General features: G+C 31.2%; 2 protein-coding genes across 3 annotated transcripts in view; one reads left to right on the forward strand and one right to left on the reverse strand.

Annotated features, from left to right (window-relative positions):
* LOC130452771 (A disintegrin and metalloproteinase with thrombospondin motifs 3-like) overlaps positions 1-25,576 on the reverse strand; it is a 93,754-nt gene that overhangs the window by 3,653 nt on the left and 64,525 nt on the right. The gene's annotated exons all lie outside the window — the stretch shown is intronic.
* The window catches only part of LOC130452791 (corticotropin-releasing factor receptor 1-like), a 48,092-nt gene continuing 44,708 nt past the window's right edge, over positions 22,193-25,576 (forward strand). Inside the window, exons 1-2 of the mRNA XM_056792242.1 lie at positions 22,193-22,312; positions 24,995-25,171. Coding sequence (XP_056648220.1) covers positions 22,250-22,312; positions 24,995-25,171 — 240 coding nt within the window. The 5' untranslated portion in view covers positions 22,193-22,249. The remainder of the gene's footprint in view (positions 22,313-24,994; positions 25,172-25,576) is intronic.

Genomic DNA, 25,576 nt, shown 5'->3' on the forward strand with positions numbered 1-25,576 from the left:
GTTCATTGTAATGCGAGAAATAAATAAAAAATCTGGTAAATTTAAATAACTTCTTGTAGAATATTAGTCCAGTCATTCAAGAAATATAATTTATGGTGTGTTTTCTAAAAATATATAAGTAGGAAGATATTTATTATTTAACTGTTTAAAAAGCAAAGTAAATATTTTTTATTGATAAATTGTGTTGATTATAGAGAAAATTATATAGAATAATCGGGTAAAAATTGATGTTTTGACCTATTTCGGTCTTCATCCTAACTGAAATCAAAGATGATTTATCAAAAAACCATATAAATATGTCTAAATGAAAAGTTGATAGAATTTATATTTTTTCTAACAACATTTATATGTTCATTTAATTAATAAAAGTTTATATATCAAAATATTTCAATTGCTTTTTAAGTAAAAAAGGAATTTATTCTATTTTTTAGCAAGCGATAGGTGAAATATGAGCTTAGAAGATGATTTGAAGGAGAAGTTTGTCCACTGACAACTCTCCGTTGGTTTAATAAATCAGATTGTTTTTTCCTCTTTAATATTCTGCGTACTGGTAGTGATTCGTTGACTTCTTTATTTTGATAACCGGGTACTTTTCGATAATAGCTGCTTGTACTTGATAAAAAAATGGAAAAACTCTAAAAGTAATCGTAAGGATAAAGAAAAACTCATTACAAAGCTTAAATAATATATCTCTTTCATTTAAATGATATTCTATGTTTCCTACAGAGATAGTTGGTTGAAGATTTTTTCCTACAATTCATTAAAGACTGTAGTATCAGATAAAAATTTTGTTTTGAATAAGCTCAAAGAATAAAAACCTTAAGATTAATCTGGTGATCTGAGAAGCCAATAGATCGCACTATTTGAAGGAATAATTCTATTATTAAAACTGTTTTCCGAATAATTTTGCATTTATTGTGACCACGACAGTGGTCTAACTGGAATCAAATTTCCTAAACGTTGACAAGAAGTAATTAAAGGACTTTTCAGAAACCATGATCGAGATAACCCGATCATGATCTGAATGTTCAGAAACTAACGTCGTAATCTTATATGATGGTTTCTATCCTGGTAGACCGATGGATAAATGCGATCAGCTGATGGGTTGTTTCATTTGTCTGTGGTTTTTGAACTTTAAAAATTATTTATTGCCTTAAATGGCTGTCTACTAATTAATTCTCAAGAGCAGGGTAATTGATAAGTTACTGAGGTTTTCAGTTTTTATAGTTTTCGACACTTCAGCCTAATAATAGTTTCTTAGTATTAAAAATCAGTGCGAGTGGATAAATAGTTGATAATTGCCCAATAAAAATTTATTATCAAGCATCTAGAATCTAATATCGTACTAAATAAATATCAGGGAAGTATTAAACCACAAAAAATTAATAAAAATCAAAAGTTTTCGTTGACCGTGTTTTAAATTCGAAATTTGAATATTTGTGCGTATTTTCTCTTTTACTAGGGGTATTTTTTAAGTTACTGTGGAGCGTTTTATTGCTAATATACCATGGGGCGTTAAGAACGTTGAGAGTATTTTTGACGAAATTCGTAAGAAAAGGATTTGATTGGATTTTTTTAAAATCCCGACGAATCGTTCAATATTCAGAAAGGATAATGAAAAATCGAAAAATAGATGTTTGAAATAAGATTTCCTAAGATTAAGATGAGAACTAAGGTCAGAAACCAACATTTCTACACTTTTTTGCCAATGAAAAATCCGAAAACCATAAATTTGTCTGCACCTGATCTGTAACTAAGGACGGCTGTTTACCATATCTCAGAAACGGATGATTATAGCTGCAGGGAAAACAATTAAAACAAAAGTGCTCTCATAATAAAGCATGTAACGCCCTAGAGGTTCAAAATGACGTCCATTTTCTATACATGAAATCAGTCCCTGGATAGAACTGCAGTTTCAATTGAAATACTTCGTATTGCTTGCGTTTTCTTTCAATCATATCATGTCTTCTGTTTTATTCGGTTCTCCAAATGAAAATCTAAGCAAGTTGGGTCTGGAGATCTGGGTGGTCAAATAAATAAACTTCCACGTTCTTACTACCTTTGCTGTTGTTTGCAAAATACGTAGATTTTTGCTTATATTTTATGATTTGATTCACTAGCAAACAAATATAACATTTTTAAATAATGAAAAAAGCTTAACACAACTCACTTCGTCAACCTTCCATACGTAAAATTCTCGCTAATTACACATTTATTAATCATAATATCCAAAATATATTAAACAAAAACATTTTTTCATAAAAAGTTGCCACTTTCTACCACGTCTTATTTGAAGAGATACACTAAATATAAAAAATGCATTAAATAATTCCATTATATTATATAAAGTGCCACTTAATTGGGTAAATTCTGAAAAATTTCGCTTTTTTAATGTCATATTTTCAAATACTCTCTCTAGTGGTGTACCCAAGCTTCTCAGGCCGTTCTCAGTTTCCCACCCGGTACTTAACTGTACTTAAAGTTTTTTGTAACTTTTTTTCGGAAAGTACATGGAAAAATTAACAATTATATGAAATATAACCTAACCTAAGCTAAAAAAAGTTTACTAGTTTATAATATATGAGTTTAAATTATGGTATTCAAATATTTCCCCAGGCCTCCCCTTTTCAAGATAGCACCTTAAAAGGCGGTGAGCAAAATTGAGAGTTTCAATTTTTTTTCTAAAATTTGAGTAAAGCTATAAACTTGATATTCCGTAATTTTTCTACATTTGCACAGGACGGAGCTGGTCATTTACAGCATTTATTATCAATAGTATTACACTCAATTTATTAAAAAAATTATAAATTATGGTGTTTATTTTTTTTCTGTGCAACTATGGGTTTGGCTTAAAAAGAATAGAAAATATATTAAAAAAACAATAATTTCAAGTTATAATTCCATAAAACTTCATTTTGATAAAAAATTTTCATATGATATAAAGTAAGGGCTGCTAATTTCACCCCTTTATAAAGTAACAGGAATATTTAATGAATGTCCGTAGTTAGTCCTTTGCGAGTGTATGAATATTACAGAATATCAAGCTTCTAGCATTACTGAAGTTCTATAAAAGCAATCACCTCCTGAATTTTATCGCATGAATTTAGAATCACCCTGTACGTACTTACTTTCCAATGATTCTCTAAATCTACTCTAGGATCTTGCTTGATTCTTTTCACTAATTCCTTAACCATATATGGCATATCATTCGATATGGCGCCATTTTCAGCAACATTAAACTGTGATTCCCATTCGATGCTCTGGGAAGCTTTTAGAGCAAAACCGAACAACTTGGGATTGAATACTTTCAAAATATTGGGAAGAGTCAAGTAAGATCTCCAGGTTTTCTCACCTCCTAAAAATACCAAATATTGTCGATTGAGACGAAAATAAACCGGACTGGGATTTGTTTAATGATATTAAGAGCTGATCTTAGAAGGATCCCGATATGCTGAATCTTAGTTAGTGAAAAATCAAAATAATTATTTTTTCGAATCCATAGTTTGTGATTAAGTGATTACTGATGGGATTTTTTCCAGTAAAAAATACCACTGGAGAAGATCTGTGCAATATTTCATAAGTCGTTACCTAGACTGCAGCTCAAAGTTAAACGGGATCAGGGCTACGAGAATGAATCAAACATGGAAGATTTTCGGTCTTCATATATTAAATCTCGTCGTTAATGATTTTATCAGCTCTAGGGGTGAAAATACTGGTTTTTTTTATGTTACATGAAGGTTATATCATCACCAAATCGTTGATATTAGTAAAAATTCACGTGAAAAGTCTAACTTTAAAACCGTTAAGTGAAACACGGTGAGAAACTTATGCAGACATTCAAATGTTTGTACTTTTTGCGCTCTTAATATTTATTTGAATCTTCCACATTGTATTGATCACCAAATTTCTTTTACTTTGCTAAAGGTTGGAGCATCGAAAGGTATATATAATAAGCGACAAATTGGATAAAAACTTTATATTGAGACGATATTATCATTTTCAACACTATGGAACTTTCATGAAAAGAAATGTTTGTTGAAAACTCAAACGTTCAAATCGGCTTTTTATTCTATACCTCAGCATTGATATCTCGACCATCAGGAATGATTTCGAAGTCCATAAATCCACTAGATGCAACAAAATTTTTCGCTCAAATCGAGCTTTCTTTGCGACACGTTTTTGTGATTATCTTTGGTCTAACCACTGATTATCCATCCAGAAAAATCCAGGTAAGGAGCTTTTTGCGAACCTCTACTTGACAGTTAATTCTTGTGACAACTTCTACAGATTAAACTTAATGATTCTTAATGGTATATTTCGAAGATCCAAGGGAGCTCAATGATCGGTCATAGCTGGTACTAAGTTGATTTTCTTTTGCTTCCCTTGTAACCTCAATTTCGCACACGATCTTTAAGCGTCAAATCGCTAATTTTTAAACCAACGCTGTGCTGTTTGTTTATCAATTCTTTGCTGCCACGGATGCTTTGAACTTTTGTTTTTAATAAATTCTCAACAATAGACGAATTTCAAATTGATCTCACTCGCAATAGACAAAGAGAAAATGTTTAAAGAAAGAAAATCAATTAAGCTCTTGATAGATTTGGAGACTAATTTCAAGAAGTTACATGTTTAAATTGAGACAACCTCTGTAATAGTGGAAAACGACACATTATTTATTATATTATATTAGGACCTAATGATATTGTGGGAGTGCAGTACCAAAAAAATCTACAAAGTATTTTGGCATAAATTTTCTTTTAGTGTAGTTAGGTTAGGTATTTACCTGCTGACCAGGCTCTTCCTCTTTGCGGAATTATCAATTCTTCAATAACAGAAATTGTGGATATACCAGTGCCTGCACTTAAGCTATCTCCCATTCCTGCTATTATGTCGATGTCACCAGGACGTAATTTATGAACACTTGAAGGTACAGTATCACTTCTCAATTTAATATTTTCTAATTGACAGGGAAATGGATCAGCAGCTTTAAGTTTCTTCGCTGCTCTCTAAAATTTCTTAGTAATAATTTCATATTTATTGTTAATTTCATTAGTTATATCATAAATCTTTGAAAATTTAAGTCTGTATCAAATCATGCTTGAATATCTTGAGTTATTTTGTTTTAAAGTTTTATCAAAAGCATTGGATAAGAAGAAACTAGAGATTGAGAAAAAATATGGAACCTGGAGAGAAAAGTGACAAATTTCACCATTACATATGAAAGTGAACATCACGAAACAATTTTTTAAATGATTAGATAAAGACGGGAAATGATTTAGTCTACATTCGAAAGATACTCAATTTAGAAATTCTATAATTGATTTAGAACTAAAGGCTTGTACAGCTTGCGTCCCAGAACTGCAGAATTTTCTCGGGAATAGAATATCTAAAAACTATATTGAAATTGTAGAAGACTTTTTGTTACAATTAAAAAATATGGCGTACAATATGAGCCTAAAACTTGATTTCCTCTTTAGTTACTTAAACGGGTTTCAAGAAAATTTAGGAGATATAAGCGAAGAGCAGGGAGAGCCGATTTCAAATGTCTACACATCTACAAACGAAATCGATATGTTCCTCAAGAAGATCTCAACTCCAACCTTAGGAATTATACTCGATCAAAAATTAACATGGAAAGCACATATTCTGACATTAGAGGAAAAGTCCCAATCTCAAATTAACTTTCTCAAGTCACAAATTACAAACTAATGTGCGAAATATGCTGTTGTAAGTTAACACCTTTTAATTGACTATTAAAAATTAGTGACAACGAAACAAAGAAGAATCAACTACCACATTCATTGGAGAAGCTACTTATGAATTACCTGAAACAGTGTAAATAAATTAACAAAATCTAGATTATGATCCCAAATTTATTGAACCTTGAAGTACTCGCTAATAACCATACGTGGTTGATGCTAATGAAAATAATTCATGTTTTTTTTTTCTGTTTTTTTATATAAACATTAGTCCAGTCAAATAAATATTTTATCAATTCTTTCAACCGCTATATCACGGAAATGGCAATACTTATGAAAAAAAAGTAGATACATTTTTTGTAGAGAATCGGATGATCTACAATTTTTGTCTGAACTATTTTTGCTGTTAAACTCACCGTTTAGCTGAAAAACGCGAAAAATCTAGTTTTGCAAACTTTCGCCGTCAATAAAATTTTTTGCACAAGGGGGATTGATGGGGACTTTTCACAATTCATTTATAATAGTATTGTGAACATTCATACCTATTTTTAGCTCTATGGGAATTTTTGTAACCTTACTTCTATTTTAAGGACTAATTTGACTGTATAGCTGAAACTCATAAACTAGAGCAGGATAAAACTTTTTTGTACTTTTGAAAACAGTATGTATCACTACGAGGATGGTTCCAGAAGTACCCTGACAAAGAAAACACGAAAATTTTGGAAGAAAATATAAGTTCTATATCCTTTTTAGAATAAAAATTGTCAAGTCATTAACTGCCGGCATCACTTTGTCATTGTTGAAAAAATATTTGAGCACTAGGCCATTTTTTCAAAGTCTAAAAGCAAAAAATAATCCGGGAGGGCTAAATCTGGTGAATAGGATGCATAAGTCATTAATTTTGGCTATCTCATTAACGGATGTGTGAGCTAGTGCATAGTCAATGAAAATTAACCCATGCGCACGCCAAAAAACCGACACCACGACCTTGCTTGCTGAAGGATCTTTGCCTTATTTGGAACCGATTCTCCCTTTTCAGTCTATTGTTTTGATTGTTCTTTTGTTTCGGGTGTGAAGTGATGGACCCATGTTTAATCCATAGTTATGAAACTATAACTTTATATATGTTACAAACTTGATGTAAACCCATCTTGCGCGCAGCTTTCTCATAGTCGAAACTTTCAGTTAATATGCACGTTTTGAAATGCTCACTATGTCTGCTAGCTCACGAACTCTCAGTCGACTATCATCTTCAACAATTCTGGAGTCGTCACCTAATTTGGTCGACCACTGCGATGCTGGTCGTACGGCCTCATGTAAACTCTTCTACCCATTATTTTACCATTGATAATGAAGGAACAGTCTCGCCCAGAGTAGAATCTAGTTCATTCATATTGGTAGAGCTAAGGCCTTTCAAATAAACGTAATGTATAACATAACGATGATCAATTTCATTCAACGTTCACTATTGATGGCTGCCAAATACTAAGCAACGTGGCGTCTTCAAATTCTAAACATATGCTGTATAGATTATATACTTTCTAATATAGTGGTATTTTTTAAGCAATTATCGCCATCTCTAGGTCACGCCAGGTAGTCCTGGAACCATCTTCGTCAAGCTTTAATATTAATATGGTTTTAAATTGTCACATACCTGTTGTTTTACTAATATTGCTCTATTAAAATTAGAATCAGTTTGTTGGCGAACCTTATGACCAGCTTTTAGTAAAAATGTCCGCAACAGACCTCCAAATATGGCATCTAAACTAGTCGTATTTTGAGAATTAGTCATTGTTATTAGCATCGATAACATTAAACTCAAAGCGTGAATCTTGTAAATTAGAATTTTCATGTTTCGCGCATATCAAAATCTGTTAAAGAACATAAAAAACGTGTTTAAATAATGCCTATATGTGGTGGTGAAATATTGATTAATAAATGCCGTATATAAGTAAGAATTGACAGTATCTATTACTATTTACTTTGATTAACGCCCATCGTAAATCAAGCTTATACGCCAACGTTTGAATACATTTAGAGCCAGTATACAAAATTACGAACTAAGGTTGTGAGGACAAAAAATCTCTACATTTTTTCGATTAGAAGTTTAGTTTCAACTATGGAAAATAAGAATGGGAATAGCTAGTTAAATGATTTACGATCTGTTGACATGTTGAGACAGTATTTCGATCAGGATCGAAAGAATCAGACAGAGAAGCAAAAAAAGAGAAAGAAGCGGTTCACGGAGAACTGGAAGTCACTTTGCATGAATTCAAAATCGATAAGAGATATGTAAAAACATTCTAAAGAACAAAAATCATTGACAACGAGTTTTCGTCTACTGAAGGTTTTGAAATCATTATCGATGACGTGTCATATTTTATTTAGACACACTCTTAAGCTTATTTCTTCACGAAAAAGTCACTAGGCAGGGAATGAGGAAAAGCAAAAGGAATTGATTCGTCCTTTTCCTGAAAATGTGTTTTTTTGTCGAAGAATTTTGTAAGCAAATCAAACTAAACATATTACACGAAGCTAAACAGCATTAATATGAACTACTAAAGAGCAGGTCTAATGCTTACATACCAGAAAAATCGAGAAATTTAACATCTGAACAAATTCGTCAATTTATTTGTGAATCAACATTTATTTACAAAAGTGGCGCTCAAGTTACGTGAAAGAAAATTCCAGAACTTTCTGAAAATTAAGGCGCATAAGGATCAAATTACGTAAACAACTATCAGCATTTGGTAATTATACACTTTCACGGTCACCTGGTTTTTTGGCTCTAGAAAATCGAAAAATGGATGGATTTTAATGATCTTGGTCTCAAAATGTTCCATTTTACGGCGGATTTATAAGAAAAATTAGTAGAAATAGCTGGAATGAAAATTTCTCATAGTTTTACCGTTTTAAATCGTAAAAAAAAACGGTTTTGCAAAATAATCCTTTACAAAAAATTATCTCATTATCAGATAAAGTTCTTATATTTTTTTTGTATTCTACATAAATTAATAAACAATTTAAAAAAAAAATCCAAAAAGAATGATTTTTTCAGTTTTTATAGCTTAAAATGAAATCGATGAAAAACAATCAATTTTCGTGAATAGTTTCGTACTATATTCTTCAATGTTAATAGTTTTTGGACCATAAAAAATCGAAAAATAGATAAATTCTATAATTTTGGTCTCAAAATGTTCCATTTTACGACGAATTTATGAAAAACACGGGGGTAGTGGCTGAATTTGCGGTTTTTAAAGTTTTAAACCTTAAATAGTAGAAAAACTTTTTTTTTCAAAATATTCATTTTTTTATGTAAATTGCGAAAAAAAATATACGAACTTGATTCCACGATTATATGTGGAAAGTCATTTTTTTGCATTTAAAGTCATGAAACTATAAAAAATATTTATTTTTTTTAATTTTTTTTTATAAATCCGCCATAAAATGGAACATTTTGAGACCAAGATAATTAAAATCCATCCATTTTTCGATTTTCTAGAGCCAACCTAACCTAACCTAACCTAACCAAAAAACCAGGTGACCGCGAAAGTGTATAATTACCATAATTTTTTGCAAAACCGTTTTTTTTACGATTTAAAACAGTAAAACTATGAGAAATTTTCATTCCAGCTATTTCTACTAATTTTTTTTATAAATCCGCCGTAAAATGGAACATTTTGAGACCAAGATCATTAAAATCCATCCATTTTTCGATTTTCTAGAGCCAAAAAACCAGGTGACCGTGAAAGTGTATAATTACCCAGCATTTTATTAGTATAAATATGAATATTGTAAACATCAAAAAAATGTATCTTGTTAATTTTATCGTGAAATTAATCAACATCATGCGCTTATAAAGTTATGAAATGTAATTTTTTTAACAATAAAGTTTATTAAAAAAATATTTTCAAAAGTAGAATCTTTAACTGGCGCAGTCAGTAAAATTAGCGACCGCACGTATCCTACTGTGACTGCGCCAGATAAAGATTTTTAGAATTTGCCGTTGCCATCTTTAATCTATCTGGATTATCTTCTTTTATAATTAGTTTATTAAAAGAAAATTTTTTATAATTTTTCCATTTTTTGCTCTTCTCTTATCAATTAAAGGAGATTTACGAGACAACCAGTAATTTTTAAAAATTTGTAATGTACTGGGGGAAATTGCTAGATGTCTACGTATACAAAATCCAGAGTTATATAAGTACTGTTTCCAAAGGTCATTCGAAACTAACCTGGTGGATTCAGGCTGCGAAATAACTACCTTCAAGAGACATGGGAGTTGGAATTAAGCTACAATGTCAAAATGTCATATAGATGAATCATTAGAAAATAAAAGTTGCTAATAAATTTTTGCGTGTGGTGAACGAACCGTCGCGTCGCTGACGTGCTTTAGGGATTTGGTGGAATCAGAAATCTGGAATATGCCGAAGAAAAACCGCCAACTATAAATTACCAAACACCCATCTTTCATTTTGCAAATATCAAGTGTGTGAGTGATATAAAATAAATTTTTAATTTGAAAATTTGTTAATTTACAAAAATTTTATTGCGCTATGGATTTTGGAAAAAATATCTCACTGGAAAGTAATAAACACTCTCACGTGAATTCCCTTTCCCACAAGTTTTTTGAATGTCACTTTCACGTATATACTATAATATAAAATTGAAATATTAAAAAATTTTTATAAATAATGAATAAAGTAGTTAAAAAAAAATTCAATTCATCAGAAACTATACAAAAATTGACTTATAGTCTTTATTTGATGATACTTACTTTTTTTAAAAACTCACTTCACTTTCGTAGATTAAAAAAATTGTTAGAAATTTCTATTAGAAGATTTTCAAGAAAATAAATAATAGTTTAGATACTAGTTAGTACTTTTTGCTATACTCTTATGAGCTTACCCGAGTCAGAACATCATATGAAGAATAATAAGTGTCTGACCCTCAAATAATAGTTTTATGCAAGTATCTTATGGGAGTCATCAAGATGTTAACATTCGCGAAGGTTTAAACCCAAACAACAACAATGCTGCTATGTGTAACAACTGGTTTTTTTATTTCAATTTGCCATATATTTTTTATTTCATTTATAAAATTGTTATTGTTAATTTTATTAGTTACTTTTGAAGGTCACACCTAAAACTATAGATTTTCAGTAGGTTCAAAGTTTTGGAGCTCTGGATCCAATATATTACAACATTTTTGTAAATATTGATTTATTTATTTATAAATGAAATGTGTCTTAATTATTAAACATTTTATTAAGACTTCTGCGTCATTTTGGTGATGGATGTGGATGAGTTTCACAAATTTCAAAATAATACATCTCAACAAATTTCTTTTTTATATTTTCAAGCCAAGATGGAAAGGTTTGTTTTACAAACCAAAATGGCTGGATTTTTTGGAAGAGTTGCAATGAAGAAACCTTTTTAAGATATCAAATTAAGTGGGCTTGAAAAATATAAAAATTGGGTACATGAAGAGAGTAGAAGAGAGTTTTATCGAGTGATAAGGTTGAGGTTTTTGGAGTGTTTGTGCGCAAGTCAAAGAAAAAACGGATAATTATTTAGTTTAGATTCCGTACGCTCGATTTCCTTAAAATTTTAGTATGTTATAAAGTTTTTTATGCTAAAAAAGAAGATATACTTTTTTGAGGTTGAAAATTTAGATAGGTTAGGTTAGGTTATGTTTAGGTTAGGTTAGGTTATGTTAGGTTAGGTTAGGCTCATACTCAAAATATGGAGCGACTTGGCGAGATATTCATAATAACATACCTCGTTATGGAAGAACTAGATCTCATTGTCGTCAGTATTTTGGGGAATTTCTATTTAAAAGACATTATTCATATTCAAATAGAATTGAAGCATTAGTTGAAGAAATGTCACGACTGTATCCAATAGATTGATAATAATTGATGATTAATAATTGATGATTATTTGTACGTATAAATAAATGATTATTGTTAGAAATTGATTTGTGTTAATACATTAGTCGTAATTAATTGTATTTAATGTTGGACAGGATTGAGGTTGGGGGGACGGGTGCTAAAAGATAGTCTACATTTTTAGCAGACCCCCCACGCCCCTAATCCTCTTCAACATCAAGTATTTACACATTTTCCAATGTTTAAACCATAAAAACTACGTGAAGGAATGTTTTCCGTGCCCAACATATATAAATTTTCTGCAACCTAAACTAAATGATTACCAAAAAACGTATTATAGATCCATGTTGATCTATGATCTTGACTGTGAAATACGACGGGGACTAGGGGATGGTTTAGGGATGTTTTGGAGAAAAGATGACTCGAGACCGGCTACAAATTTAAGGGATTTTGAAGAAATAAGGTTATAAAAAATATTAAAGGAAAATGTAGCGTCTGATCGGTTGAAAATATATCTTTCAGCGTGATAACGATCCAAACATTCCTTAAATCTGTGTAAAGAGTATTTAGAAAGAGCTGAAAAGGCAGATTTTACTGAGAGTAATGATTTAATTGTCACAATAGCCCGACTTCAACCCGATTGATTTAACGTGGGACAAATTAAACAGTGAAGTCAAAATACAGTGTCCTACTTCCATTTTACATCTTCAACCTAATAGACGACGATTATTTATCGAAACTCGTACATAGAATGCTAAAAATGTGCACCGAATCAATTGAAGATTGTATTTTTATTATTACTATATTCTTATCTATATATGATCTTATATAAATATCAAAATCGATCGTTTTTATTTGTTGTGTATGACGTAAACTATAAAGTGGGCAAAAACTTTTGACCGGTAGTGTAGATTAGGCTAGAGATGAGACCCCAAAATATGCAACCATTCAGTGCGGAAATGGAAAGAAGCGGAGGTATAAAAAAGTGAATCTACAGCTATAATTGCAAATAAAAAATCGCATTAATGATTAATTTGAAAATAAATTTCTTGAAATAAATGAAAAAATTTAAAACGACAACTTTAACGAGCACAATCTAACCTTAACTGACACCACCAAACCTTTTATTTACAATCTTGCAATTTATACAAGTCTACAATTCTTATAACTCTATATAGTCTTGAAACTAATCGCCATTAGTACTCAATTACACGGTCGGGGAATGTTTCCCTTTTTAAAGTACACCTACGGAAGTATTCACGTATTGGTTGCCACGAAACAATTTTTTTAAGTATTTACTCCTTCCCAAGACACAAATCAGTTATAAGAACGTCACTCATCTGTGACTGATTTCTCTCTATCTTGATTGGAATCTGGAATCTTCTGAACCATCCTCGATCATCTTTAACAACCAGTGGGCTTCGGCAACTCGGCCTTTATGGAGCTTGCAGATGCATACGAGTCCTTATTGGCAAAACTGTACATATTTCTAAGGATTAGAACTAGAAAACTGTCGATGAACTAAGCTTAACTCTTCTTGAAGATGAAAGGGGCTTGATGTATCTAAATGCTCCCATAGATCCTCTATTTATGTCCCACACCATTTCCTTTCGTAATAATACATGTTGAGGCCAAAGGAATGGATTTTGCTAGTCATAAACGACATCTTTCGTCAAATAAAACGACTCCAACTCGTATTTTTCGACTAAGTATGAATTAAGAACGATTACCAATTAATACCGAATTTTAAATTCGAGCCCAGAACCGCGGATTACTCCATGTCAAACAGTTATAGTAATTGGAAACAAATATAAACTGTTACATACAGATAGATCCCGATACTTTCGATTGTATCAGAATGATCAGGGTTACTTTCTGGTACATAGATTGATTGATTTTTTATTCAACACTGAAAATACAACGTGTTTTGCTTTTGCTCTACACGTTCAATAAATGTTTGATCGACATAAATGCTCCCCCAAAACTTTTTTTAGTAATATAAGATCAAATTACGTATTCACTTGATGAACTTAAATATTAATACGAGATTTACTTCATGTGATTAATCACGATTGTTGAAGTTACAAATGATGAACATGGAAAACTATTTTCACTTATAGTAAACAGTAAGTGTTAATACGTTTTCCATGTTTTCAAAAAATCAATATATATCGTTTCAGTCGAATAATTGACTTTAATTACTATTTAAAAATGATTGCATCTTGTATTTACCATAACACCTTGAACTATTATAATTCAATGACAAATCGCTTTAGAAAAATCCTAAGAATATTTAAATTTTTAAAAATATTAATTGAAATTATAGTATTATATGTAAGTAGCTTATAAATTGAGAATTCCAAGATTTCTTTCCTCTAAACCAGGGGTCTCCAAACTACAGCCCGAGGGCCATATCCGGCCCGCGGACAGATTTTGTCCGGCCCGCGGAGAGCTAGCGTACTCGAAAACTCCTTTTAAAGAACATATTTTTTATAGCAAATAAAATTTAGTTTACTGAAGTATTCCAATTTTATGTTGAATAATTATTAATATGACATCTACATTGATATTGTTTTAGGCTTATTGTTATTGTTTTTGTGATAAGTTGGATAAAGAAACACAGCATATAACAAGTATAATGACATATGAAATACTAATGAGAAGTATGTACTTGAAATTTACCACTGACAATAGTTTGTAGTTGTGGACTAATTTTACTTGTACCAATTATTAAAAGAGATTTAAAATACTCATCAGTTAATGTAAACATTTTTTGTGTACTTCATATTGGAGAAGGTCTTCTTACACAAATAAGTAGTACCAAAAACAGAAAACAGCCCACGAGCAAATTTTGCAAATTATCAAATTATCTCAGTGGAAGATTCTTATAAAATTCCAACAAAGATGAGTTTTGATATTTGTTCTTAATTGTATCACTGCACTGTAGATCAATCATTTCCATTTGAAGTTCCGGGGCTAGGGTTTCAATGTCAGTATCAAAAGGATTCTGAAAAATCTTATTTCGATTCGCAATGGCATCAAAGTCCGAGGAACGAGTATCAAAATTTATTTGCAAAGCACTCAAAGTTTCGATTGCAAAATCGATAGGAAACTCAGTCTCAGTGGTGTGGTTGAATATTTCACATGTTTTAAAATGTGAAAAACATTTACTTCGTAGTTGTCATTGAAACAGTATCAATTTCTTCCGGAATGATTTGATATTAGTGTATAAATCAGGAAGACGCTGGTTTTCTCCTTGCAATCTCAAATTCAGTTCGTTCACATGTTTTGTCAAATCAACATAGAATGCTAACTTACACAGCCATGCATTGTTTTGTAATTGAGTAATAGGGCGATGCTTTTCATTCAAAAAAGCGCTGAAGGACTTTCCCACAACTAAACCAACGTATGGCAGTATGATAAGGTAAGTCATTTTGATAAAATTAACAGTTGATATGACTGGTTTCAGAACTTCAGACATATCCAAACATTTTCTGCACAAAGACTGTTGATGAATGATACAATGTAAGACTAATGGTTTTGAACCACCGTCATTTTCTACAGCCTTTAACACAAGAGCGACCACTCCTTTATCTTTCCCACTCGTGTTTTTGCCTCCATCAGTTGTAATACATTTCAAGTTTTTCCATTGAAGGGTCTTCTGATTAATGGCCATTTCAACTCCTTTAAAAATATCTGTACCAGTAGTTGTGCCATGAATACTATACATAATATCAAGAAGTTCTTCATGATCTTCATAGCTTTTATCTACTCCTCGAATATAAATCAACACCTGAGCAGTATCTGACACATCCGTTGACTTATCCAAGGCCAAAGAAAACCACTCAACATGTCCATTTTTGTCCAACAGTTGAGAGGATATATTTTTAGCGATGTTTTCTACCCGTCGAAAGACAGTGTTTGCTGACATACTGACAGTTTTTAATAAATTTACCTTTTCAGGGCACATTTTTTCGGTTACTGCAATTATGCAATCTTTGATAATTTCTCCATCGGTGAATGGTTTTCCACGTTCTGCAATATCAAGAGTTGGTGCGAGTTGCAGCCTCTTGTTCAATTTTGAGTTTTGTAAATGAAGATTGCTGCGATTTCAATCCGCGCTTCATAGCTTCGAATTTTTCTGTCCGCAAACTTCCTGTATATTTTGAGAAATTTTGAAAATGTTTTGTTTCATATTGACGTTTAATGTTATATTCTTTGAGAACAGCTATGCTTTCATTGCAAATCAAACATAGCGCCTTGTTAATGGACTCAATTACGAAATACTGAATGTTCCACCGATCTTTGAATTTTCTGCATTCACTATCAATTTTTCGCTTCTTTTCCATACTACTAAATCACACCACAAAAGCAACAATTCAAATCAAAATAATGTTACAAAGATGTCTTAAACTAAAACACGCACAAACACGTTTTAAGGAGGTACGCACTATTTTATTTCACAACAGTGTCATAGGATCTGAGTTGTGGTTGCGCCATTAACCTTCTTATATATTTCAGTTACCGCCATCTAGAAGTGAGTGGAAGATACCAGAACTTTCTCGAACCAACGAGATTATTCTGTACATACTATTATCGCCATCTGTTAGCGATAGAAGGTACTACCTATTTCCGCTTGTGTCCAACAGATGTTGTATCACGTTACTCCTCACGGCTCGTACTCTACGATCTAGAAATTACAGATAATGACAGGAAAATTAATAATAGGCAATGTTGCCGTTTTGCGGACTTTAGTCCGATTTGCAGCCTTTTTTAAACGTTGCGTACTTTTTTCATCAGTGGACTATTTCACTTTTTACCACCGGCAACAATGATAATATAGTTTTGGCCCTCGGGACTTACTGGAGTAATTAGTATGGCCCTAAGGCTGGAAAGTTTGGAGACCCCTGCTCTAAACTATTATTGATATGATTAAAACGATCTATGATAAAACTGCGATTAGTTCGAAACATAAGAAACCATTTATTAATGAGAATAAGTGTGGTTTAAAACCAGCAAATGGAATAAACTTGTTAATAAATAGATGAAGACTTGTTGGAAAAACCACTTGGAGACGTTTATTTGTATTTATGAACCCCCATTCCATATTTAACTGATCTTAAAAAAGGAAGCATATACCATTTAAGTTATATAAATTAAAAAGAATACAAAAAAGTTAAACCTTACCTAACCTAACCTAACCATTTAAGCGTTATGAATTAAAGAGAATACAAAAAATGATTTTTCGTTTATAATTCACAGTCAGTGATTATAGGTTAGTTTGAAGAAAACCCACATAATTCTGGTCGAAAAAAATATAATATGGTTTCAGAAAGATGAAGCACCTCCGCTTACAAAATCAAGGTACTGCAGTATTTGAAACAAATTTTTTGCAAATCGGTGGATTGATGAGTCACGCCTGAGATCTTGAGTAACGCTAGAAGATAATTTAACATATTGCAAAGACGTTCGCGGCGAGCACCTCGAACATCTCCCACATTGACATCATTGTTTTTTGTTTTCTCTTACATTGTTAAGAAACAATCATTATTACTTTGTAGGTTTGACTGTTCCACACCGTATATTTCATAATACGAAACAATTTGTAGACATGTTAAAAAATTTAATTATTGTTCTATTTATAGAATATTGAAATCGACATTGGAGCATGTTGAAAACTGAGAAATTTGCAATAGCAACGGCACACTTTCGAATAGTCGAAAAACAATTGTTTAAAATATTTTGGTTAATATGTAATCAAAGCAATCAGTGTTAAAAATATTCTAGTTAGTGGACTCTAGAAACGATTAAATATTAATTCCCACACAGACTTTGAACTAACGAAGCAATTCTTGATGATTCTGAAAAGAACAAAGAATATCGAATGACTTGACAACTGGATTTATCTGTTTTATCTATTTGTCGTGGCTTTTCAAATGTCAACTACGATGTTTTCTTTTTGGTACATTTTTTACAACCAATTCCATGGATAAAAATCTGGTGGACAGATGGAAATGCGTTCCTTTGACAACGTTTTGGTTTTTGTTTTTATCTAAAAAATCCGAACATAGACAATGAGTGGTTGCACAAAGGACAATTCCCATAACTCTTCGCAAATAGACGTCGATTTGAGCAGAAAATATTGTTGTGTGTCTCGTGGAATTATGAAGATTTAGGGTACTTCGAAATCATCTTATCAGGGAAATATTCAGGTTTAATCAACCGAAAGCGGGTTCTTTACCAACTAGACAATACTAAACCGCATACTGATAAAGTTACGTGGAATAAGATTAAATAATTTGGTGGTATTAAACTTCTACCACATCCAGCATTTAATCAGGACCTAGCATCATCAGATCCATGACGAAATTCTTAAATCGGAAACAATTTGAATCTATAGGCGAAGTTGAAAATGTAGTGCGACAATTTCATGCATCGAAACCTAAATATTTGTTATACCAATGTCTCAAAGAGCTTTCTGATCGTTGGATAAGAACCATAAAATAATTAAAGGTTCCTTTTTATGATTATCCAATAAACATGGAAACTAACATTATTCATGAGACATCCTGTATAAAATAATGGGTTATGAATATTTTTTATGCTAATTCGCTTTTTTGAGAAATTTGGAAGTTGCTGTTAGATTTATTTGTTGTATAAAGAATATTTTGGAAACATGGATGGAACTTGATTCAAAATTTTGAATTTCTGTTTAGTATTTTATATCAAATGCGTTTCTGATAAATTATTATATACTTATAATATCCGATAATTCTTATTATCTGGATAAAAGTCAAGTACAACAACTAATGACAAAACCGGATAGTTTCATGGTAGTGATAAATTATTGAAGAATTTTTTTTTAATTACGAATAATATTCCTTTTACGCACAAATAACAAACCTTATGTAAATTATATATAGTATGTCCCAGAATAGCTGAAACGACTTTTATCGATTTAAATTTTCATATATGAGAGTCCGGCCTTGCTTGGCTGGAAAATAATTTATAACAAATTATAGTTTTGACTATTTAAATATTTGGAGATTCTCAAAAAACCATGTTTCTCTCTACAATAAAGTGCATTTAATGTGGCAAATATGACAAATTAAAATTTCACTGATATTTGTAATGAAGAATGCCATAGAAAAAGAAGTTTTATCCATAACGATTTGAATCTGTTAAAATGAATTTTCGAACAATACTTTCTTATACTTAAAGTGTTTCTAATGATATTTTTTCACTATTTGCCACTATATTTGTCACTTAAATGGTTTTCAAAAGCTATCATTGATCTTAATGCTTCCAGATGCACGTGATCTTTGGCGAAACTTCGATTTCTAACAGATCAAGTTAAATATTAAAATTTGTTACTTTTATGGATAGTATAAGCAGCTCTTTAAAACTTTCCCCGGTATATCATTATATATCTTACCTTTAAACAATGCTTATGAACTTTTTTAAACTTTCTATTATCAAAATCAAACAATTCTTAACAAAATCTCAATTGATGTGTCATTTAACATTTTAAAGAGTTTACAAATAAACATAAGTAATGAATATCGGTTAATGACATTTAAAAAAACTCAAACTTAAGGTTAATAAAGAGTCAGCGTAGCTTTTAAAAGTATTAATATTTCATATAAATAGTGAAAACCATAACTTTACAATAACCTTGAAAAGGTTATAATATAGACAACACAAATTACACGTATGAATTCTTAACAAAATGATAATTCAAGTGCCATTTAATATTTTAGAAAGTTTGCAAATAAATATAAGTAATTAATATCAGTTAATAACATTTAAAAAACTCAAAATCAAGGCTAATAAAGAGTCAGCGTAGCTTTTAAAAGTATTATTATTTCATATAAATAGAGAAAACCGTAACTTATATAATAACATTAAAAAGGTTGTAATATAGACAACACAAATTACACGTATGAATTCTTATACACATATCTTTCGGTGTTGTGTTTAACTAAAAAATTTAAGACTTTAGTCATTTTCGTTTACAAACAAATTTTCCATAAAATCTAAAATTGTCTAATTTATCTTACTAGTTACTATAATTAGGAAGCTCTTAACTATTTCGAACTGGACCAACTTACGCAAGATGTAATTTGAAATTATGAGTCAAATGTTAAAAACCATATGAATATTAGTTACATCAAAGATTTTGATGTGTTTACTCTTTCCCAGGTATATTCCGTCTAAAGAAAAACAACATAGCATAAGTGTATACCAAATAATAATATAAATATACAGCTCCTGGTTGTTAAACGATTTTTTTTATTTATTACAGTAACGTGCAATGAATCTTTGATATACCTTATGACAGATTATTTTAAACGATAAGATTTCAATCTTTCATGATAATACCACCAGTTTAATAGTATTGTTGATAATCCTCCATCTTTTCATTATAGTTTTATTATCAGTTGTTCTTCGTCGTTGAAAAATGAAGAAAAGGCAAAAAAGAAAATATATAGAAGAAGAGTAGACGGAAAAAGAGGAATTGGACGCTCCGGAAAAGTGGTTACGTGACTTGACTGTAGAATCGAGGAGTATTTGCCTTTTATCTACTGTTTTATATCTAAATGTTTGCTTAAAAATCTTCCCAGCTGCAGCCCTCAACTGAATTCCCAATTGCGGTTTTTCATTATGAGCAGTGAACGGCCCTGCTCGAGACATTCAGTGCTGTCATCTTGACTTTTATTTTACTTCATGTCTTCCAGTTCGTTTTTATTTTAATTTCATTTGGTCAAGTAATTTAAAACTCTGTGAAACCGTAAATCGTGTTGATTTGAGTTTCTTCAAATTGGAACATGAAAATCACATCAGAACTCCCTACCTGGCAGCTCTCGAACTGCGGAAATTATTAAAGAAGTAACGAGTAGGTTGAACAGATTTGAATAAAAAAGGAGCTTAAGCTCTAATATATGCATAAACTGAATTCTATTAGTTCTGTTCCCCAAATGAACAAAAAATACGAATTTACACAAAAGCTATTAAATAAAATTTGCTTAAAACAAAAGGAAATTAATAAAGATATATGGAGTTTAGTGTGAGCTTTATATGAAAAGCAACGTTGAAAAGATGTAAGAATAAAACTTACCAGCGAATATAAAGATCAATATAATCACAAATTTATCTAAATTTACTTCGATTTAATCACTTTTAGAATTAGATAGAGGACGATTTAGCCACGAAACTAGAGTTTTATCGAATTCTTCTAATGGAGTGGGAGGTCGATAACAAATTAATTCCTTCAAAAACTCGAATGCTAAAAAAAGAAAATTACTAAGGAAGTAACGAGTAGGTTGAACAGATTTGAATAAAAAAGGAGCTTAAGCTCTAATATATGCATAAACTGAATTCTATTAGTTCTGTTCCCCAAATGAGCAAAAAATACGAATTTACACAAAAGCTATTGAAAAAAATCTGCTTAAAACAAAAGGAAATTAATAGACATATATGGAATTTTGTGTGAGCTTTATATGAAAAGCAACGTTGAAAAGAAGTAAGAACAAAACTTACCAGTGAATGTGAAGAACAATATCTCCACAAATTTCTTCAAATTTACTTTGATTTAAACACTTTTAGATTATAGATAGATAGAGGACGATTTAGCAAACAAAACTAGAGTTTAACCGAATTCTTGATTGATTCGCGTATTGGAGTTAACCTATCAAGTTTGATTCCCTTTTACGTCTCATTGTCACACCTTGCTTTGTAGACTGAGAAGTATTCGTCAAAAACATTGTTTCCTAGATAGCATCTCTTCTGGACGACAAAACCGATCAAAATCAGTTTAAATCACTGAACGAGCATCAGTAGATATATGTTGCCGGCTCTTCTTAACTGTTTTGCCTCTTTTTGTGCTAAGCTTTGGTGAGACGTATACCGAATTTGCAAATCGACTTGATAGTTGATCTTGAAGCCACGGTTGCCACATACTTTATTAATCATAAAACTTTTATTTAATTTTTTTGTGTAATGTTGTTTATCTAAACTTTCAAATGATTCACTGATTCTGACAAGTAAACGTTTTTCATAATTTCTCGCGATTTTTTTTTATTTTACGCTATTTATAAACATGGAGTTGTTTTAAAAATCTATTCCCGTAATTTTTTATTAGTTTTTATCATTTTATATCATACTTTATGACAATTTTATCATATTTTCTGTCAATTCTTATCCATTATTGACATTTCTTGTGTCTCAAACACAATTTCTCCCAACCTCTTCATAATTTTACGTAATACTTTCCATTCGATTGGTAAATCTTTCTTGATCTTCAGTTCCTACTTTACGAATATTTCGATTGTCTAATTGCGAAAAATCAGTACAAAAAGTAGTAATTAACATCATGACAAATATTGTAGTTTCTTCTATAGCGCGTCTATGATGTATTTAACTTGAAATTAAAAATAGAGTCAGATCTCAAGCTCAACGTTTCTCATCTAATAAAGTCGCGCGACGACTAGCGATCTATAAAATTTTCTGATTACCTGCTGAAATTTTCTTTATCTGAACGAACGTTGTCTAATCGGATGCTAGAAAAAAAAGTATTGATACTAAGATTTCGCTAATCAGTAAATATGTGCTTGTAGATAAGTGCCGAACGGTTTTTTGTATAGAAAAATCTTGTGAGATTATGTATTGGTTAATGCGGTTCTCGTTGATTTTTTGTGTAATAATTATCGCAAACAGTAAACAGGTAATTAAATTTTATTTATTGCTGTCATAATCACCCTTGTAATATTTTTATATAAATCTGAGATTAGATCTTCGTAAAATTGGACGATATTATTTGAGAATTTCTCATTTTTGTATAATTAATAAGATTTATCAATTATTAGATTTGTATTTATAACACTATATTAAAGTAAATCGAATGTATAAATGAAATATTTTATTATAGATTAGATTAGAAAATTTTGATTATGATCTAATATAGTACTAACACTAATTTGGAAAATAGGATTTTTGGAACATGCCACCTAATATTTTCTCGTCCAATTCAATATTAAAAACACACACACACACACACACAATGAAACAATAAACTCTGTCGCTTGATTTTATTTTCTATACTGTCCAATTCTGTCACTATTTTTTAAATCTTTTACTGTGCGTTGGTATAAGGGTGTGGGGACAAAATTTTTAGACAGCTTAGCAAGGAAATTAGGCATTGATTTTCAATTATAATCTTCAAGATTTTCAAAATAGTCATTAATTGGCATCACCTCTTCATTGTTGGAAAATCTTTGACCATTTTTTTAATATGAGAAACGAAAATAATCCGAGAGGGCTAAATCTGTCGAATAGGGTGTATGAGGTATCAATTCAAACTCTAATTCATTAATTATTTCTTATCCAGCTCAATATTTAAAAAAACACACACACAATGAAACAATAAACTCTGTCGCTTGATTTTATTTTCTATACTGTCCAATTCTGTCACTATTTTTTTTAATCTTTCACTGTGCGTTGGTATAAAGGTGTGGGGACAAAATTTTTAGACAGCTTAGCAAGCAAATTAGGCGTTGATTTTCAATTATAATCTTCAAGATTTTCAAAATAGTCATTAATTGGCATCACCTCTTCATTGTTGGAAAATCTTTGACCATTTTTTTAATATGAGAAACGAAAATAATCCGAGAGGGCTAAATCTGTCGAATAGGGTGTATGAGGTATCAATTCAAACTCTAATTCATTAATTATTTCTTATCCAGCTCAATATTTTAAAAAATACACACACAATGAAACAATAAACCCTGTCGCTTGATTTTATTTTCTATACTGTCCAATTCTGTCACTATTTTTTTTAATCTTTTACTGTGCGTTGGTATAAGGGTGTGGGGACAAAATTTTTAGACAGCTTAGCAAGCAAATTAGGCGTTGATTTTCAATTAGAATCTTCAAGATTTTCAAAATAGTCATTAATTGGCATCACCTCTTCATTGTTGGAAAATCATTGACCATTTTTTCAATATGAGAAACGAAAATAATCCGAGAGGGCTAAATCTGTCGAATAGGGTGTATGAGGTATCAATTCAAACTCTAATTCATTAATTATTTCTTATCCAGCTCAATATTTAAAAAAACACACACACAATGAAACAATAAACTCTGTCGCTTGATTTTATTTTCTATACTGTCCAATTCTGTCACTATTTTTTTTAATCTTTCACTGTGCGTTGGTATAAAGGTGTGGGGACAAAATTTTTAGACAGCTTAGCAAGCAAATTAGGCGTTGATTTTCAATTAGAATCTTCAAGATTTCCAAAATAGTCATTAATTGAAATCACTTCTTCATTGTTGGAAAATCTTTGACCATTTTTTTAATATGAGAAACGAAAATAATCCGAGAGGGCTAAATCTGTCGATTAGGGTGCATGAGGTAGTAATTCAAACTCTAACTCATTAATTTTGGCCATTGCAATAACTGGTATGTGAGCTGATGCATTGTCTTGATGAAACAACACTTTCTTACAAGTCAAATGCGGCCGTTTTTGCTTAATTTTTTTGCTTAAACGTTGCATAATACTTGCTATTGATAGCTTTTCCTTTTTCAAGATAGTCAATGAAAATTATTCCACGCGTATCCCAAAAAACCGAATCAATAAACTTTCCTGAAGATGGAACGGTCTTTGACTCCAGTCTACTGTTTCGGGTCTGAATTGATGGACGTACGTTTTATCCAAATTATTCAAATCCAAATTTTTACTTAATATGCGATGTACCACACTTTTTGAAATGTCTACTATATCTGCTATCTCGCGCACTTTCAGTTGACGATCATCCATCGCTTCGTGGATTTTCTTTAACCTTTCTTGAGTCGTCACTTAATTTGGTCGACCACTGAGATTGATAATCACCCTATTATTCAATAGTTCTATGCACAAATCATTATTCCATCAATATTTGATACCGCCTCAATTCACATGCAAAGGTTTTGAGTTATGTAAAGAATGAAAGTTATTTGGCTCAACAGTTATATTGAGCAACTCATCAGAATCGGCTACCAAACTCCTATCGTTTAATTATAGAGAATATTTTAAGTATTGCGGATATTTTAGAGGATGTATGTATGTTTGGATTTAGGGTTAGGTATACACTACAACCCAAATGATCTATTATGTCCCCCTTCCTTGCTGCAATATTGAAGAACCCAATGTTTCCATCAACCCCACTGATTTTAAGAAGTCTGGAATGTGGGATGGCTTTAATTGCCGGAGATCTTCGTCTTCTATTTCAGGAGTTCCCCTCTTGAGTTCTTTGTGTTTCACACCTCGAAAGAATGTGGTCTCAGCCCCTGTAGATTGTCCCAATATTTGCAAAAAAACATTGGATATTGGTGTAGCAATATCGAAATTATTTTTTTATTTTTATCCAGGAACAACAAAAATATTGTTTATTGCGTCAGCAATATATTTATCAACAATTATGGAACTACTTCGCAGGGTACTATTGCTATAACTATACCAATAGTGCAAGATTACTTAAAAGATACGAAATAGTTTCAAATGAAATAATTTTCAATAATGAAACCATAAAGATCCCAATGGCTCTGGTAAGTATAATCAAAATATTTCTAAATACAAAACATGATTTGAGACATAAGTTATAAGAAAACAACGGTATACAACCAAAAAAATGCCAAAATAAAAAAGTAGAGGAAAACACTCTGGTCGAGGCCGCTAGGTCTCGGAAAACAAGATACTATAATGCGTTTTGCAAACCGTACTAGCCAAATACTTTCTATAACATTAAGATATCTAGCATCTAGTTTAGATTTCAATCTTACTCAACCAAAAATTGGACATTATCCTACACAAAGTTTTTATCGGCGATGTTTTCGGAGTTCACGAGATCCAACGAAATATCCTTTATTGTAGCTGTCAAACAACTGGCTGCTAATTCAACAAAAACGATCAATTTGGGCGTCAATTGGGTTTCAGTTGCAACACGATCAATT

Source organism: Diorhabda sublineata, chromosome 1 (assembly GCF_026230105.1).
Source record: "Diorhabda sublineata isolate icDioSubl1.1 chromosome 1, icDioSubl1.1, whole genome shotgun sequence".
Lineage (NCBI taxonomy): Eukaryota > Metazoa > Arthropoda > Insecta > Coleoptera > Chrysomelidae > Diorhabda > Diorhabda sublineata.